Raw genomic sequence first — 17,448 nt, 5'->3', positions numbered from 1 at the left:
GCTTCCCAGCTTTCTGCTTTCCTTCTGATCTTTTTTTTTTTTTTTGTCTTTTTGGAGTGGGAAAGGTAGGACAATTGGGGTTAACTGACTTGGCCAAGGTCACATGGCTAGTAAGTGTTAAGTGTATGAGCCCAGATTTTGTTTTTTTCTTGTCTGAACCTGTGATTTCAGTGGTGTGAAGCTATGATACAGCCCACTTTTCAGATGCAATAACAATTAAAGAGGAAGTATGGTAATGGTAATGGCAAAGTAATGGTAAATGGCAAAACTGTTAGGTATGGTGTCAGTGTTAATCAACAAGCATCTATTAAATAAATATTATAATCTAGCCACTGTCTAAGCATTGGAGACATAAAAAAAAGGCAAAAACATGGTCTCTGCACTCATGGAGTTGACATTTTAATGGGGAAATAGCATAAAAATAACTAGGTAAACCCAATCTCTTTGCTTACCTCCAATTTCATACATACTGCCTTTCAGACATCTTGAACTAATGTATTGTAGACTTGTTAAACTCATTATGTTGAAAACAGAATTCATTATCTTTTCTCCTAAACCATTACCCCCTCCTATATTTTCTATTACCATAGAAGGCATCACCATCCTCCCAGACTAGGATGAATGATGGTCATCCTGGATTCTTCACTATCTCTCACCTTCCATATGCAATCTGTTGCCAAGGCCTGTTGATTACACCTTTGCAACATCTCTCCTAAAAGCTGTCTTTTCTTCTCTGATGCCCTCTTCTTTCTGACACTGCCACCTCTCTAGTGCAGGCCCTTATTACCTCATGCCTGGATTACTGCAATGGCCAACTGGTGAGTCTGCCTGCCTCAAGTTTCTCCCCATTACAATCCATTCTCCATTCAGCTGCTAAAGCAATTTTCCTAAAATACAGGTCTGATCATGTCAGTGCCTCCCCAACAATCAATAAAATCCAGTGGCTCCCTATTACCTCCATGATCATACACAAAATGCTCTGTTTGGCCGTTCGTGACCTAGCCCCCTCCTGTCTTTCCAGTCATCTCACACCTTACTCCCTGACATATATCCTCTTTGATCCAGTAACACTGGTCTTCTGGCTGTTCCACAAATAAGACAACCGCATCTCTGGGCTCTGGGCATTGTCTCTGGCTCTTCCCCATGTCTGGAATGCTTTCCCTCCTCCTCTTTGACTACTGATCTCCCTGGTTTCCTTAAATCCCAACTAAAATCCCATTTTCTACAGGAAGCTTTCCCCAACCCCTCTTATTTCCAGTGATTTCCCTCTGGTAATTATTTCCTATTTGTCATGTATGTAGCTTGCTTTGTATATGTATTTGTGTGCAAATTGTCTCCCCCCATTAGATTGTTAGCTTCTTGGTGGCAGGGACCTCTTTTTGAATTCCCAGTGCCTGGCACAGTGCCTTGTACATGGTTGGGACTTAATGAATGTTTATTGATTAATAGAAGATATAACCAGTGTGAATGGAAGGTAATTCCAGGGGAAAAGCAAAGATACTACCAAGTGGGGAGAGGAGGGGCATAGAAAGGCTCATTGCAGAAGATCAGATTTGAGATGAGTCTTGAGGGAAGCCAGGAGGTGGAAAATGAAGAGGGCATGCATCCCAGGTGTGGGGGTCAGACAAGTGAAAAGTTATAAAGTCTGGAAATGGAGTATAGTATGAGAACAGGAAGTAGGTCAGTTCAGCCAGATCTTAGAGTTTGTGGAGGGGAATACAATATAAGAAGACTGCAAAAGGAGGAAAGGGCCAGGTTGTAAAGGGCTTTGAATGTGAAACAATATTTTATATTTGATGCTGGAGTAGATGGGTTTGAATCCTACTTCTGTCTGTTCCTCTCTAGGTGCTCTGTAGTAAATCATTTTACTACCCTGGGCCTCATTTTCCTCAGCTGTAAAATAAGTGTATTGGACTTTTGTTGTTCAGTCACATGTGACTCTGTGATCCTATTTGGGATTTTCTTAGCAAAGATACTGGAGTGGTTGGTCATTGCCTTCTCTAGCTCATTTTACAGATGAGGAAACTGAGGCCAACCGGGTTAAGTGACTTGCAAAATGTCATGTAAGTGTCCAAGACCAGATCTGAACTCAGCAAGATGAGTATTTTTGACTCCAGGCCTGGTACTCTATCCACTGTGCCACCTAGCTGTGGTCTAATGGGTTCAATTATCTTCTCCCTGCAGGTGATTCATAGATATGTTTATGCAGAACTAGCCTGTCTTTTGAGCTATAGCTTTCTTTTGAGTCTTGCATCACCAACTACTGCCTTTTGAACATTTCATAGGCACCTCAAACCCAACATGCCCAAAGCGGAATTCATTTTCTGTCCCCCAGATTCACTCCTCTTCCCTAATATTATCAAAGAGGCCACCATTCTTTCAGTCACCCAGGTTTACAAACTGTGTCATCCTTGACTCATGTCTCTTGCTCATTCCAATATCCAATCAGTTGTCAAATATTGTAATTTCTTCTACATCTTTCCCCATACATCACTATCTCTCTACTCATTGGGCTACTATTCTAGTACAGATCCTCATCACTTCACACCTGGATCATTACAATAGCCTTCTAATATCTCTAAGAGAGAGCTTGTGAGTCTACCTGCCTCAAAACAATTCCTATTCTATTCCTCCACTTATCTACCAAAGTGATTTTCCTAAAACATAAGTCTAACCATGTCACTCTCTTGACTCATTAAACTCCAGTGGTTCCTAATACTCTGGGGATCAAATATAAATTCCTTTGTCATTTAAAGCTCTCATAATTAGGGCCCTTTCTACCTTTCCAACTTTCTTCTATTCTCCTCCCCGTTCTGTCCCATAAAACCATACTGGCCTTCTTTAGACATAAAACTCCATTTCTATCTCGAAGTCTTTTCATTGGCTGCTCTCCATATCTGGAATACTCTTTCTTCTAACTTGGCTCTGAGGATTCTTGATTTTCTTTAAGAAGGAAGCCATCTCTCTTTCCTCCAGCTTCTACTGCCATCCCTTCTGACATAATCATCCCTCCACTCTTCATGTTTTATATATTACATATGTGTATGTATATATGTGACTATATATACACAATACATGCATACACATGTGTATATATTTATACACACATGTGTATATATGTATATCTCTCTACACACATATATTTGTCTTTACCATTAGAATAGAAACTCCTTGAGGTTGGGGATTGTTCTCCATTGTTATTTGTATCCTCAGGGTTTAGCACAGGGAGTAAAAGATAGTAAAAATTTAAGAAATGATTGTCAATTATATCTAAAGTCACTTCTGGGGTGGCTAGGTGGCTCAGTGAATAGAGCACTGGCCCTGGAGTCAAGAGGATCTGAGTTCAGATCTGACCTCAGACACTTGGCACACTTACTAGCCATGTGACCTTGGGCAAGTCACTTAATCCCAACTGCCCTGCCTTCCCCCCTCCAAAAAGCAATAAATAAATAAAGTCACTTCTAGCTATAAATCTATATACAATCAAAACTCTGAGAATTATTATTTAAAGTCAGAGTCCTACCATGTACCCTGATATTTGGTTCAGATAATTGGATCACCTCTGATTTCAACTATTTTCTGTATGCAAGATGACTGCAAACATCTCTATGTCCAACTCTTATCTCCTTCATGAGCTCCTGTCCTATATCTTCAATTGTCTGCTATACATCTCTACCTGAATGCTCCACAGGCATGTCAAAGTCAACATGCCCCTAAATGAACTCAAAATAATAAGAATTACAATGACTAGCATCTATGTAGTGCTTTAAGGATAACAAAGCACTGCATGTACGTTGTCTCCTTTGATTCTCACCACTCTCGTTCTCCCTAAACCCACCCATCTGCCTGACTTCCCTATATATGCTGATGCCATTATATATTATTTTTGTCTCCAGGTTTCTATTCTCTGAAGAGAAGGCTTCACTCTTCATTACAGCTACATCTTCTCCACAAAGCCACTGCTTTTTGTTGGTGCCATTCCTTAGGGGCTTTGAGGTAACTGACTAAATGATTTAATGGGACTTTAGCATTCCCATGGATATTTTAATTTTTAAAAAAGAATTACTATGGACTAAATAAACTCTATAATAGTAGGGTAGACTTGGGGTAATCAAATCTCTTATCAGCACCTCAAAATCAAATGTAGGAAGCCACCTAAGTCTAGAACTGATACTAATACTAGAGGAGAAACAGTTACAGGGGGAAAAAATCTTTTAAGCAGATTTTTCTGATAAAGGTTTCATATCCATGCTATATAAGTAACTAATTCAAATTTATGATAACAAGAGCCATTCTCCAATTAGCAAATGATCAAAGGATATGGACAGTTTTCTAGGGACAAAATTGACAGTATCAATAGTTATAAAAAACATTCTAAATCACTAATAAAAGTGCAAATTAAAACAACTGAGGTTCTACCTGAATCAGATCAGACTGGCAAAGTTGGTGAAAAAAGAAAATGACCGATGTTGGAGATGCTGTAGGAATATAGGTTGTAGTGCAGAGAGTCCAGATTAAAAATGTTATTACACACATTGTTAAAGCTATCAATTTTTATTGCTACATACAAGGGAAAGTAGCAAACAGTTGCTATTAGCAGAGTGAAAGATCCATACTCCAGTCAAAGGCTAGACCTTATGTGTCATTTGAGACAAAGAGACAGTATGATAACAATAGGAGACTGTCCTGTTATCTATAGGACCAATAAAATGAAGATATTTTCTAGATTACCAAATAAGGAATAGGAATGAGGAACATGGAACCAGGACTGAGGAACAGAGAAGTAGGAAAGTTAACCCTAACAGTATCATTCCAGGAAGAGGTTAAAAATGGGGGGGGGGGTGGGGCTGTGACCCTATTAGTCACACTGTTTCTCACTGGCTGACATAGGGATGACTCAGGTGGCTCAGCAGATAGAGTGCTGGACCTGGAGTCAAGAAAACTCCTCTTCCTGAATTAAAATCTGGCCTCAGTTACTTACTATGTGACCTTGGGCAAGTCACTGAACCCTATTTGCCTCAGTTTCCTCATCTGTAAAATGAGCTAGAGAAGAAAATGGCAAATCATTCTAGTATCTTTGCCAAGAAAATCCCAAAAGGGGTCATGAAGAGTCAGACATGACTGAAAAAGACTGAACAAGAAGTGACATAAGTATACCAGTGTTCTATTGGTGGCTCTATGAGTTGGTGTACCCATTTTGCAAAGCAATTTGGAGCTATGCTCTCAAAGTAACTAAACTGGGTATACTCTTTGACCCAGAAATACCACTACTAGACCCAAAGAAGTCAAAAAAAGAAGAAAAACATCCACATGTAAGAAAATATTTGTAGCAGCTTCTTTTGTAGTGGCAAAGAACTGGAAACTAAGAGGGTGGACATCAATTAGGGAATGACTGAACAAATTATGGTATGTGATTTTAATGGAATAATACTCTTGTTATATAACAAATGATGAAAGAGAAAGTTTCAGAGAAACCGGGGAAGATTTGTATGAACTAATATGCAGGGAAGAGAGTAAAACCAAGAAGACAATTTATAAAAAGACAACACTGTAAAAACATATTAAAAATATAAAACATATTTAAAAAGATATTAAAAACTCTGATCAGTGCAATGCCCAACTGACATCAGGTGGCTGATGACAGAACATCACTACTGACAAAGCTCAGTCCAGGTGCAGAATGAAGCATTTATTTTGGGGGATAGTTAATATGGGAACTTGTTTTGTTTTACTATACATTTGCATTTTTGTTACAAGGATTTTGCTTTGTTTTGTTTTGACATTTTAAAGAGTTTTATTGATGTGTTTTGTTTTTTATATTGCAAACATTTACAGATTATCCCCCTTCTGCAAGAGGTCTCTTGTAGCAAAGTAAAACAATTAAGCAGTGACTTCATCTGAAAGAGCATGCAATATTCCATATTTACAGCACTTCTTACATTTCTATTTAAAGAAAATTAATAGGAATCCATTTTCTTTCTTTACTATCTCCTACTTCATTGAAAAAAGAAGAGAAAAGAAAAGAAAATTCCTTGTAAAAATATGCTAGTTAAGCAAAATAAATTCCTTCATTGTCTGTATTCAAAAATATTTTTGTCTCTCTCTGTACTGTAAATTAATTACATTACCTTTCTGTCAGGAGGTAGATAGTATGTTTCAGTCACTGACCATCTGGCGTGATAGTCTCTGCCCTCAAGAATCTGACATTTGAGTGGGGAAGGACAACACACTAAAGTGAAATTAGAAAGCAGGAGAGGAAGGAGGAGTTGACAGGGAGGCCTGATTCCAAGTAAGATGAGGCAAAAGTTTACAAATCAGAATCCAGGGTCCTGGGGCAGAGTTCAAAGTTCCAGTAGGAGGGGGATGGGGAGGATAACTGGAGAGCAGTTAGCCCAATGTGAAGATAGCCAGGGAGTGCCTGGAGGCACTAGGTTCTAGACAAGATAAAGTCACTTTTTAGATAAAGCCAAAAGCATAAAAACATTTTGAAAGGCTTCTTTATGTCTTTACAACAGTTCAAAATAGCATATCTTTTCAGAGTTCTCAACTATTTTTGGAAGTGTGTTTGAAATTCTGTGCTTAAACTTCAGATTTAGGACTGTGTTTGGTTTTAGCAGAATAGCCAGAAGCCTGGTTTTGCTGACTATTAACCCAACAGAACCTGTCATTCTCCCCAGATAGATTATTAGTTTGAAAAAGTAGTGAATCACAGTGCTAAGTGTAATCTGATGCCATAGCTCCATAGATATTTTTGAATTTCCTTGCATTGTCTGTTTGACTTTATTGGTGCATTCCCAGGAAAACAAACAAACAGTTGAACAAGTGTTTGTGCAGGAAAATTATAATCAATCAATTAAATATATATTAAGTTCGTATCAGGCCATTTACTCTCCATGTGACTTTGGATAAGTCATTTCCTCTTTGTTTCCTCATACATAAAATGAGGCAGACTAGATCGCCTTTGGGACCTTTTCTGATTAAATTTATGAACAAAGGATTCTATGTGTCGAGTATTGCATTAAGTATGTACCGTAGCTTAAAAGAAGAAAGTCCTTATCCCTGAGGAGTATATAATCTATTGGGAGAAGACAGCATGTTTTGCTGTTGTTCAGTTTTTTTTTTGATCCTGATCTACACTTTGTGACCCCATTTGGGGTTTTCTTGGCAAAGATACTGGAGTGATTTGTCAATTACTTCTCCAGCTCATTATACACATGAGGAAATATAGTTAAGTGACTTGCCCAGGGTCACATAGCTAGTAAATGTCTGAGGTCAGATTTGAACTGAGTGATCCTGATTCCAAGTCAGGCACTATCTACTGTGCCACCTAGCTGCCAGACCACATGTACACATTTATATATATGAAAAAAAATACAAGTTCATTTTGACTGAGTATAATATCACTAGCTAGTGGGGGCATCAAGAAAGGTCTCATATATAAGGTGGTCAAGGTCTGAAGAAAACTAGAGGTTTTAAGATACAGCTTTGAGAAAGGGCAGAGTATGGAAAGCCATAGTCAATAAACATTCAAAAAGCACCTACAGGCATTGTACTAAGCTCCAAGGATATAGAAAGGCAAAAACCATTCCCTGCTCTCAAAGGTCCCCACCGTCTAATGGGGGAGACAACTTACAAATAAGTTGTGCAAACAAGTTATACTTTAGGTTTAATTGGAGATAATCTAAGAGGAAAGCCATTAAGATCAAGGAAGGAAGACTGGGAAAGGCTTCTAGGAGAAGGTGGGACTTGAGGTGAAAATTGAAAGAAGTCAGAAGTAGAGATGCTGAAGGAGAGATTTCTAGGCAAGGGGGACGGCCAGGGAAAATGCTTAGAGTTGGGAGATAGAATGTCCTTTTCATGGAACAGAAAGGCCAATATCACTGAGTCAGAGTACATGGGTAGAGTAAGGTATAAAAAGACTGGAAAAGTAGGGGAGGGTGCAAGTTATGAAGGGCTTTGAATGCCAAACATAGGATTTTCTATTCAATTTTGGAAGTGATAGGGAGCCACTTGAATTGAAAACCAAACATGGAGTTTATATTTGATCCTGGGAATAACAGGAAAACACTGGAGTTTATTGAATAGAGGGGTGATGTGGTCAGACCTGAATTTGGGGAAAATTACTTTGACAGCTGAGTGAAGGATGGATTAGAGTGGGAGACTTGAGGCAGGAAGAGAAAGCTGATTGCAATAGTTAAGAACCTGCAAAGTGCTGCAGCAGTATTGGGTAGAGAAGAGGTTCTTTATTAGAAAAATTACTAAGGCAGAAAGGGCAAGACTTAATCATCGGTTGGATATGGAGAGTGATAAAAGAGTGAGGAGTTGAAGGTTACACTTAAGTTGTGAGTGTGGGTGACCAAGAGGATGGTGGTACCTTCCACAGTAAGAGGGAAAGTTAGGAGGAAGGGAGTGTGTGGGGAAAAGATATTTAGTTCATTTTGGAAATGCTAAATTTAACATGTCTATGGAACATCCAATTCAAAATAATCTAAAAGATAGCGAGAGATAGGAGACTGGAGGTTAGAAGAGAGGTTAGCGGATCAAGGATTCAAACTCAGGCTCCCGAAAGGCAAATCCTATGCTTTCCCCATAGAACTACTCTGCCTGAACAATTCCAGTGATTAGGAGCTCATCATCTAGGATGACCTAACCCTGCTTTTTTTTTTTTTGGTCTTTTTGGAGGGGGGAAGGCAGGATAATGGGGTTAAGTGATTTGCCCAAGGTCACACAGTTAGTTAAGTGTTAAGTGTCTAAGGCCGGATTTGAACTCAGGTCCTTCTGACTGCAGGGCCAGTGCTCTCTTCACTGTGCCACCTAGCTGCCTCCCAAACCCACTTTTTGACCAATCTAATTGTTAGGAACTGCAGACTCACTTCACTAGCCTCATTGCCCAAACTAGCTCTCAGTCAGACATTTCAAAGTTATGCTTTCTAACATCCTAAATCTTTTCATTTCCTTGATAATGGTTAACATTTATATAGCACCTTAAGGTTTACAAAGTGCTTAACATACATTATCTCATTTGATCTTGGCAATAACTCTGGGGTGGGTATTATTATTATTCCCATTTTATAGATGGGGAACATCTAGGTGGTGCAGCAGATAGGGTGCTGGGCTTAGAGTCAGGAAGACCTGAGTTTAAATTCAGCTTCAGACACTGAGTAGCTGTGTGTCTAAGCTCTATTTACCTGTTTCTTTACCTGTAAAGTGTGGCTAATAACAGGAACTACCTCTCAGGGTTGTAGTGAGGGTCAAATGAGATGCTCATCGTAAAGCCCTTAGCATAGTGCCTGCTACCTAATAATCATGATACAAATGTGATTTGCCTAGGTTCACACAGTTAATAAGTGTCTGAGGGAGGAATAGCAATTCATGGACCTCCTTTATCCCTAGGCCAGTGTTATCTTCACCATGCCACCTAGCTGACCCTCTACTCTGTATGTAATACCATTACACAACCTTCGGTCACTCTCATCATTTATTTCATCTTCTTCAGTTCCTGGGCTGCTGTTCAATGCTAGAAAAAGTTATAAATTCCACAGGCTGGCCCATATCTCTGTGGCTGATAGAGAGCTACTGCCTAGCTGTGGCTTGACCTCAGAAAAATGCTACTTATCTTCAATTTAGTCCTCACAAATACTAAGTTATCTTTTTATTTTTATTCATACTCTGCTGATTCCCCATCACATATTATGGTGAGAAAGCGAGGAAAAGGAATAGACATTTTAGATATTTCAAAGGAAGAGACTCTAAAATCTTGGCCCAGTGTGATTGAGAGAATGATGGTACCATTTATTGAAATATGGAGGTCAAAGGGGAAAACAGTTCAAGGGGAAAGATAATTATAGGCTATTTAATATGATTTAATATTATTTATTCCATTATAGTATAATATGTTTAATACAATAATAATTAAGATAATATGGGTTTAGACATGTTGATTTGGAGGAAGCCATGGAGCACATGAAAGAAAGATGAAAGCATCTAATAGGCATTTGGAAATGCAAGTTAGAACTTTGAAGGGAGTTTAGAGAGATTCTGAAGTCATCCAAAATATATTAATACCTGAAGTCAACAAACTGAATGGAGTCTTGGAGGGAGTGTGCAAAGAGAAAAGAGCAGAAGAGCAATGACTAAATTTTAGGGAATCCTCAAATTTAACAAATAGGAAAGGACAAAGGAGACATCAAAGGAGAGAAGCACCATGATGGAACCTTTGCACTGGCTGACCCCATTTCTTTTCTTTTCTTTTTTTTTTTTGGCTTTTTGCTTTTTGGGGTTAAGTGACTGCTCAAAGTCATAGGGCTAGTAAGTGTGTCAAGTGTCTGAGGCTGGATTTTAATTCAGGTCCTCCTGACTCCAGGGCCGGTGCTCTATTCACTGTGCCACCTAGCGGCCCCTGACCCCATTTCTGGAATGCTCTGTCATTACCTCAGTCTGTTAGAATCCCTTGTTTCTTTAGAAACTCAGCTCAAATGTCAATTTCTACGTGAAATCTTTCTTGATTCACCCTATCTCCAGTTGTTAGTGTCCCCTTTCCCCAAAAGTATACTATTTTCATATATTTTGTGTATACTTGTACATCTGGCTATTTGAGAATCCAGAAGAGCATGGATGCTGGAGACCTTGTGGAGGTCGTCAATTAGACAGAAACAATAGCATGTGTGTGGTGAGGAAGAATGAAAAATTAGGGATACCCGAGGTTGTGAACCTGGGTGGCTGGAAGAATGATGGTGCTCTCCACAAAAATAGGGTCATTCTGAAAGAGGGAGTGGACACAAAGGGAAGACAGTGGATTGATTTATACAAGGAAGATTACTCTAAAAACAGCCTGAATTGTTGAGTGGAAGACACAAAAAAGTGGGGATGGGAAGAAATATAAAAAGACTATTGTAATAGTCTAGACAGGGTTAATGAGTGCTGTAACTAGAGTGGTGACAAGCAGAATAGAGGAGGGGAAGATGCAGGGTCTGTTTTGAGGATGTAATTGAAATTATTTGACCCATAGAATATTTAAATCCATGATCTGTAATACTCCAGTGACCTAAAAGACTAAATATATCTTTATTCATGTTTAACCTTCTAACAATGTTTTATTTATTCCTAAGAAATATATACACTATGAGAATCTGACTAAATCAGCACCTTCATTACATGAAGGGAAGGAAACAACCGTTTTTTAAGTGGCTATTATGGGCCAGGCACCATGCTAAGAGCTTTACAGTTATTATCTCATTTGATTTTCATATCTCTGGGAAGTAGGTGCTATGATTGTCCCTATCTTATAGTTGAGGAAACTGAGGAAGATAGAGTTTAAGTGACTTGCCCAGGGTCACATAGCTAGTAAGTGTCTGAGGCTGGATTTAAATTCAGATCTTCCTGATTCTAGAATCAGCATTCTAATCATGGTGCCACCTACCTATAATATTGCTAGTTACATATAGTGCCTTGAACATTGTGGAAAAGTAAACGATTGTTTGTTCAATTGAAATGGCAAGTTTTAGTAGTGAGATCAGTAAGTTTCAACTTTAAATATTTTCTTTCCTTTTCATATTTCCACCATAAGTTATTACATTTCTGTACTAATTAAGCTAGATATTCATTTTTCTTCTTATGACTGTCTTCCAGTAATACTTCAAAAGTTTGAAGACAATTAGTGTGGCTACTTCTTCCAATAATGAAAATCACATTCCTGAATGGATCATAATTATCACTTGGCAACTACTCTGGTGATGAATAAAACCATTTATTAAACATTTAACTATGTGCAAATCATTGTGCTAAGCATAGAAGATACATGTAGAAAAGCAAGGCAAGTCCCTGATTTCCAGGATCTTATATTCTAGAAGGAAGAGATGAGAGAGGATCATTCCCAGCAGGGTGGATATAAAGACCTAACTGTCCATAGGGTGCAGAGGCAAGGAAGATGGTAATACATCTTCTTTAGTGTCATTTCCACAGCCAAACCTATATCCATTTCTGACAATCAGCCCATCTTCTTTCAATCCAATGTTTTTCATGACATCCTTTATACCACTTCCCCTTCCTAATTCATCATTTATGATATGTTAGAGACTGTTCACATCTATCATGCACGTCACCATTACTCTTTGGGTGAATCTCTATTTAAATTCTTTACTGATCATAGTGTTCTATCACTCACAGCCAGACAACAATATTGGAACAACATTGATATCACAAATATGAACCTTTGTTTCAAGGAGAAACTTTGGAATCATTACAAGAACTTTCAGCTTCACTATCGTAGGTATAATACTGGGAGGGACTTTATAGTCTTCTAGTCCAAACACCTCATTTTATAGAGGATGAAACTGAGGCCCAAGAAGGTCAGATAGCTTGCCCAAGTTCATACGGATAGTAAGCAGAGCCAGGATTTGAATTCAGGTCCTTTGAACATAGTGCTCTTTTCACAGGAAAGTCCTAAAGGCAATTCAGAATCTCATCTGCTCTCTCCTTCTTGTTCATTTCTGAGCCCATCTCACTGTCCATTTATAGATATGTATATATATATATATATATATATATATGTTTACACATACATACACATGTAACACATATAGATTCTGGGATCACTCTCCCAGTCCTGGTCAGTTGCCTCAAGCTTGGCTAAATCTCCTCTAAAGCTTCTAGAGGTTCTCTTGAGAGGCTGTGAGGGTATCTTTCTCTAGTACTATTGCTCACAAGCTAGGCCCTGCCCTCCCAATATCAATTGACCAAATACCTCAATATCATCTAAGCAATCATTAGGGCCCTGATATTAATTTAAATAATTAGCATTAATTTGCTTTTACAAAAGGATATTTACCTAGATACAGAGAGAAGTAAAGTACAAAAACATCTTGAATCTGGATACACTCTCCCCCTCTATTCCTTAGTACCTGGGGAGTACAAAGACTTAAAATTTGTGCTACAAAGCATTCTTGGATACAGTCTCCTCTACTACCTCCCAGTCGAGAGGGATCAAACTTAAAGTGGTAGCTACAAAACATCCTCCTCCCCCTCTTTCCCTGACCTATCAAGTTCACTTCTGGCTGCAACATAGCTGATGGATGAGTAAGTAATGGTGTCTCAGGTGTCATGTTCACTACTCATGGGTTATGTCAACTCAAGGTACTCCTCAAGACTGAGCTAGTTCACAGGAGTTGGCTGGCTGCCATGGTTATGGCAGGCTCTGTTATGGATCCCATTATTGGATCTTGAATGGCTTCTTTGACCTTCTAAGCTCATTGGGTCATAGTCTGGTACTCTCTCATCTTCTATCAGGAAAGAATGAAATATAACTGACACAAAAGGAAAAGCAGCACTATGTGTGGAGGCCCTTTCCCTGCCTGGAGGGTAGGGATCTCTCAGTATCCACTGAGGATACTGGAGAGGTGGAGGTCCTCCATTTTTGCATGTATACTCTGTTCCAGTTCAGCAGACAGTTAAAAGGCTTTTTTGTTACCACAGAGAATATTGTTTTATACTTCTATAATGAATTAGATTATTTTATTGTACAATATTATTATGCAGTATTGGATATATTCTCCTACAAGGCTGCAAATTCCATGAGAACAGGTTCTTTTTTTTTCTCTAAACATTATGTCTCTACAATGTTTGGCAAACAGTGCAAAGCAGGGGGATACAGTGGGTAGGATGTTGTACTTGGTGTAAGAAAATGCAATCTTGAGGGAGGGAAGGAAACATCTATAATGTGCCAGGTACTGTGTGAAGAGCTTTACAAATATTATCCGTTTGGTCCTCACAAGAACCCTGAGAGGTAGGTGCTATTATACATGCCAGGCTACAATTGGGTCAGTCAGAGATATAAGTGACTAGCTCAGGATAACTAGTAAGTGCTTGAGTCTAGATGAACTCAGGTCTTCCTGACTCTAGGCCTGGCTATCTATTTACTCTATCACCTAACCTCTAGCCTCAGTTTCCACATCTGTACAATGGAGATAATAGTACCTGCTTTATAGGGTTGATCAAGTAAGATAATGTACAAAATACTTTGCGAACCTCAAATGCTATATAAATGCTTGCTATTATTATCTTTACTTAATAAATGTTAATTATTATGCACAAATTACAAATGATGCCATTCGTAATTATTGATACTTGTCAGGCAGTCTAAATCTATTGTTCCCAAACTTTAACTAGTTTTCCTCTCACTTTGGACTATTGGGGAAAAGATTTGTGAAAAATATTCTGTTTCCCTGGAAGACCACAGGGGATGGCGCAGAGGCCCTGATGAGGCCTGATCAACGTGGCCACAAGTTGACCCATCAACCAAAAGGGCCATTGCCAGGCCTATCACTGCAGGGCTGGGACTGGACAGAGCTCGCTACAGAACCCACAAAATGATACAAAGAAGCTAACCTCCCACTGAAGATAACCCGGAAGGCCAGCAGGAAGCGGCCAGCGCAGCACTCTGGGAGCCAAGCCCAGCCTTGCTCAAGCCCAAGGTTTTAGCCTCAGGGTAGCCTTACCAGCCTGCTGCTAGAGGGACTTTAGATCACCAGCAGCTGTGGCAGTTTCCAGAATTATCTACCCGCAGAAGCTAAGGACAAAGTAAGAGGTCAGTGCAGTGTGGACTTTGGGACCTGGGAATTTGGGAGTGTGGTCAGCCTTTGTCCCCAGTACAAGAAGAGGCTGAGGCTCTGTGGCCATGCAGCTGCCTCCATGTGACTGCTTCAGAGCTCCTGGCCTGCATATTGTAGGGGGACCAAGAGACCAGTTTGAGGGGTAATTTCTCTTGCTTTAATCTGCTTGGGTCTGGATTGTGGTCTAGGGTATAGGTCCTGGGGTACATGACCAGTTTGCCAGAACATGGGGAGGCTTCAGAGAAGGCTCCAGCAGTTGAGAAAACCCCAGCCATTGGGACAAAGCTCCCTACTCTGGTAGCAGAGTTCTACTGTGGCAAAAAGCTCAGAAGTCAAGTAATTGAGTGGCAACATGAACAAACAAGGGAAACAAGGCAAGCACAGTAATCCAACTTTGGACTCCTTTTTTGGAGACAAAAAGGATCAAAGCATGGAATAGGAGGAAGACAGCAAAGTCAGAAATCCTGCACCAGAAGCTTCCAAGAAAAATACAAGCTGGTTACAGGCCATAGAGGAGCTTAAGAAGGATTTTGAGGGGGCGGAGCCAAGTAGTAGGTGTAGGTCTACTCCAAGGCGGAGTAGAAGCACAACCTTCCTGCGGCTCTGGCTTCCACCTTCCCCAATCCATGTAAAAAGGGGACTGTAAACAAACATTGGAGTGGCAGAACCCACAAAATGACACAGAGAAGCTAACCTCCTGCTGAGGATGCCCTGCAGACCATCAGGAATCCAGTGCAACGCTCTGGGAGCCGAGCCCAGCCCCACCCCAAGGCTTTAGCCCCAGGGCAGGCCTGACTAGCTGCAGGTCAGAGGGACTCCAGATCAGCAGCAGCTGTGGCCCTTTCCAGGTTTATCAACACATAGATGTGAAGGACAAAGTGAGAGGTCAGTGCAGTCTGGACTTTGGGACCAGTAAGTGGGACTGTATGGCTTTTACCCCCATGGTGAGAAGCTGCTGAGATGCTGGCACAGCCAGCCAGTGCCACGTGGCAGCTTCAGCTCCTGGCCTGCAGAGTGTAGGGGGACCAAGCACCAGTCTCAGGGGTAATCACTCTTGCTTTAACCTGCTTGGATCTGGATTGCAGTCTAGGGTGGAGGTCCTGGGGTGTGTGTCCAGCTTGCCAGAGCATGTGGAGACCTCAGAGATGGCACCCATCTAATACCTCCAGCAGCTGAGAAAACCCCAGCATTTGGGACAAAAGCTCCCCTGTCTGGTGGCAGAGTCCTACTGTGGCAAAAAGCCAAAAAGTCAAGTAATTGAGTTGCAAAATGAGCAGGCAAAGGAAACAAAGCAGACAGAAGATTCCAACATTACATTCCTATGGTATTTTGGGGACAAAAAGGAGCAAAGCATGGAACAGGAGGAAAACAGTGAAGTCAGAACTCCTGCACCAAAAGCTTCAAAGGAAAATACAAGCTGGTTACAGGCCATAGAGGACCTTAAGAAGCAGATAAGAGAAGTGGAGGAAAAATTGGGAAGAGAAATGAGAACAATGCAAGAAAATTATGAAATGAGAGTCAAAAGCCTGACTGAGGAAAATAATACCTTAAAAAAAAGACTGACTCAAATGGCAAAGGACGCTCAAAAAGGCAATGAGGAGAAGAATGCCTTAAAAAGCTGAATTTGCAGATGGAAAAAGAATCTCAAAAGCTCAATGAGGAGAATCATTGCTTCAGAATTAGATTGGAGCAAATGGAAGCTAATGACTTTATGAGAAATCAACATGCTGTGAAACAGATTCAAACAAATGAAAGAATAGAAGGCAATGTAAAATATTTCATGGGAAAAGCTGCTGACCTGGAAAATAGATCCAGGAGAGATAATTTAAAAATTATTGGACTACCTGAAAGCCATGACCAAAGTAAGAACCTAGAAATCATCCTCCAGGAAGTTTTCAAAGAAAACTGCCATGATGTTTTAGTACCAGAGGGCAAAATAGAGGTTGAAAGAATCCACTGATCACCTCCTGAAAAAGATCCCAAAAAGAAAACTCCTAGGAATATTATAGCCAGGTTCTGGAATTCCCAGATTAAGGACAGAAATTTATAAGCAGCCAGGAAGAAACAATTTGAATATTGTGGAAACACAATCAGGATAACCCAGGATCTGGCAACTTCTACACAGAGGGATCGAAGGGCTTGGAATATGATATTCCAGAGGGCAAAGGAGCTGGGATTAAAACCAAGAGTCACCTACCCAGAAAAACTGAGTATCATGTTTCAGGGGAAAATATGGTCATTCAGTGGAATAGAGGACTTTCAAGCATTCTTGCTGAAAAAACCAGAGTTGAATAGAAAATTTGACATTCAGATACAAGAAGCAAGAGAAGCATGGGGAGGTAAACAGGAAAAAGAAATCATAAGGAACTTATCAAAGTTGAACGATTAACATTCCTACATGGAAAAACAATAATTGTAACTTATGAAACTTTTCTCAGTAGTTGAAGGGATTAGAAATATATACATATGTCTATATATGAGGGTATATGGGCATATGAATACATATGTGAATGTGTATATATGTTTACAGTTATACATAGATAGAGGGCACAGGACCAATTTAACAGGATGGGATGATACTTAAAAGGTGAAATTAAGAGGTGAGAGGGATATAATGAGAGGAGATGGGGAAAGACAGATTGGGGTAAACTATCTAATACAGAAAAGGCAAGGGAAAATGGTTACAATGGAGGGGAAGAATAGGAAGGCAAAAGGGAATGGGTCCACCTTATTCCCATTGAATCTGGCTTGAGGAGGGAGTGAAATACACACTAAATAGGGTATCTCACCCTCCAGGAGAGTAGTGGGGGAAGGGGATGAGAGGGGGGATAATGGAAGGGAG

General features: G+C 40.0%; 1 protein-coding gene across 1 annotated transcript in view; it reads left to right on the top strand.

Annotated features, from left to right (window-relative positions):
• The window catches only part of PSKH2 (protein serine kinase H2), a 203,473-nt gene that overhangs the window by 128,022 nt on the left and 58,003 nt on the right, over positions 1–17,448 (top strand). Inside the window, exon 2 of the mRNA XM_069103608.1 lies at positions 3,897–3,996. Within this exon, the coding sequence (XP_068959709.1) occupies positions 3,897–3,996 (100 nt within the window). The remainder of the gene's footprint in view (positions 1–3,896; positions 3,997–17,448) is intronic.

This window comes from Petaurus breviceps, unplaced genomic scaffold (genome assembly GCF_028583685.1).
Source record: "Petaurus breviceps papuanus isolate PSGF00001 unplaced genomic scaffold, PetGlider_PUasm1.0 582, whole genome shotgun sequence".
Classification (NCBI taxonomy): domain Eukaryota; kingdom Metazoa; phylum Chordata; class Mammalia; order Diprotodontia; family Petauridae; genus Petaurus; species Petaurus breviceps.
This window is presented reverse-complemented; position numbering and strand designations above follow the sequence as displayed.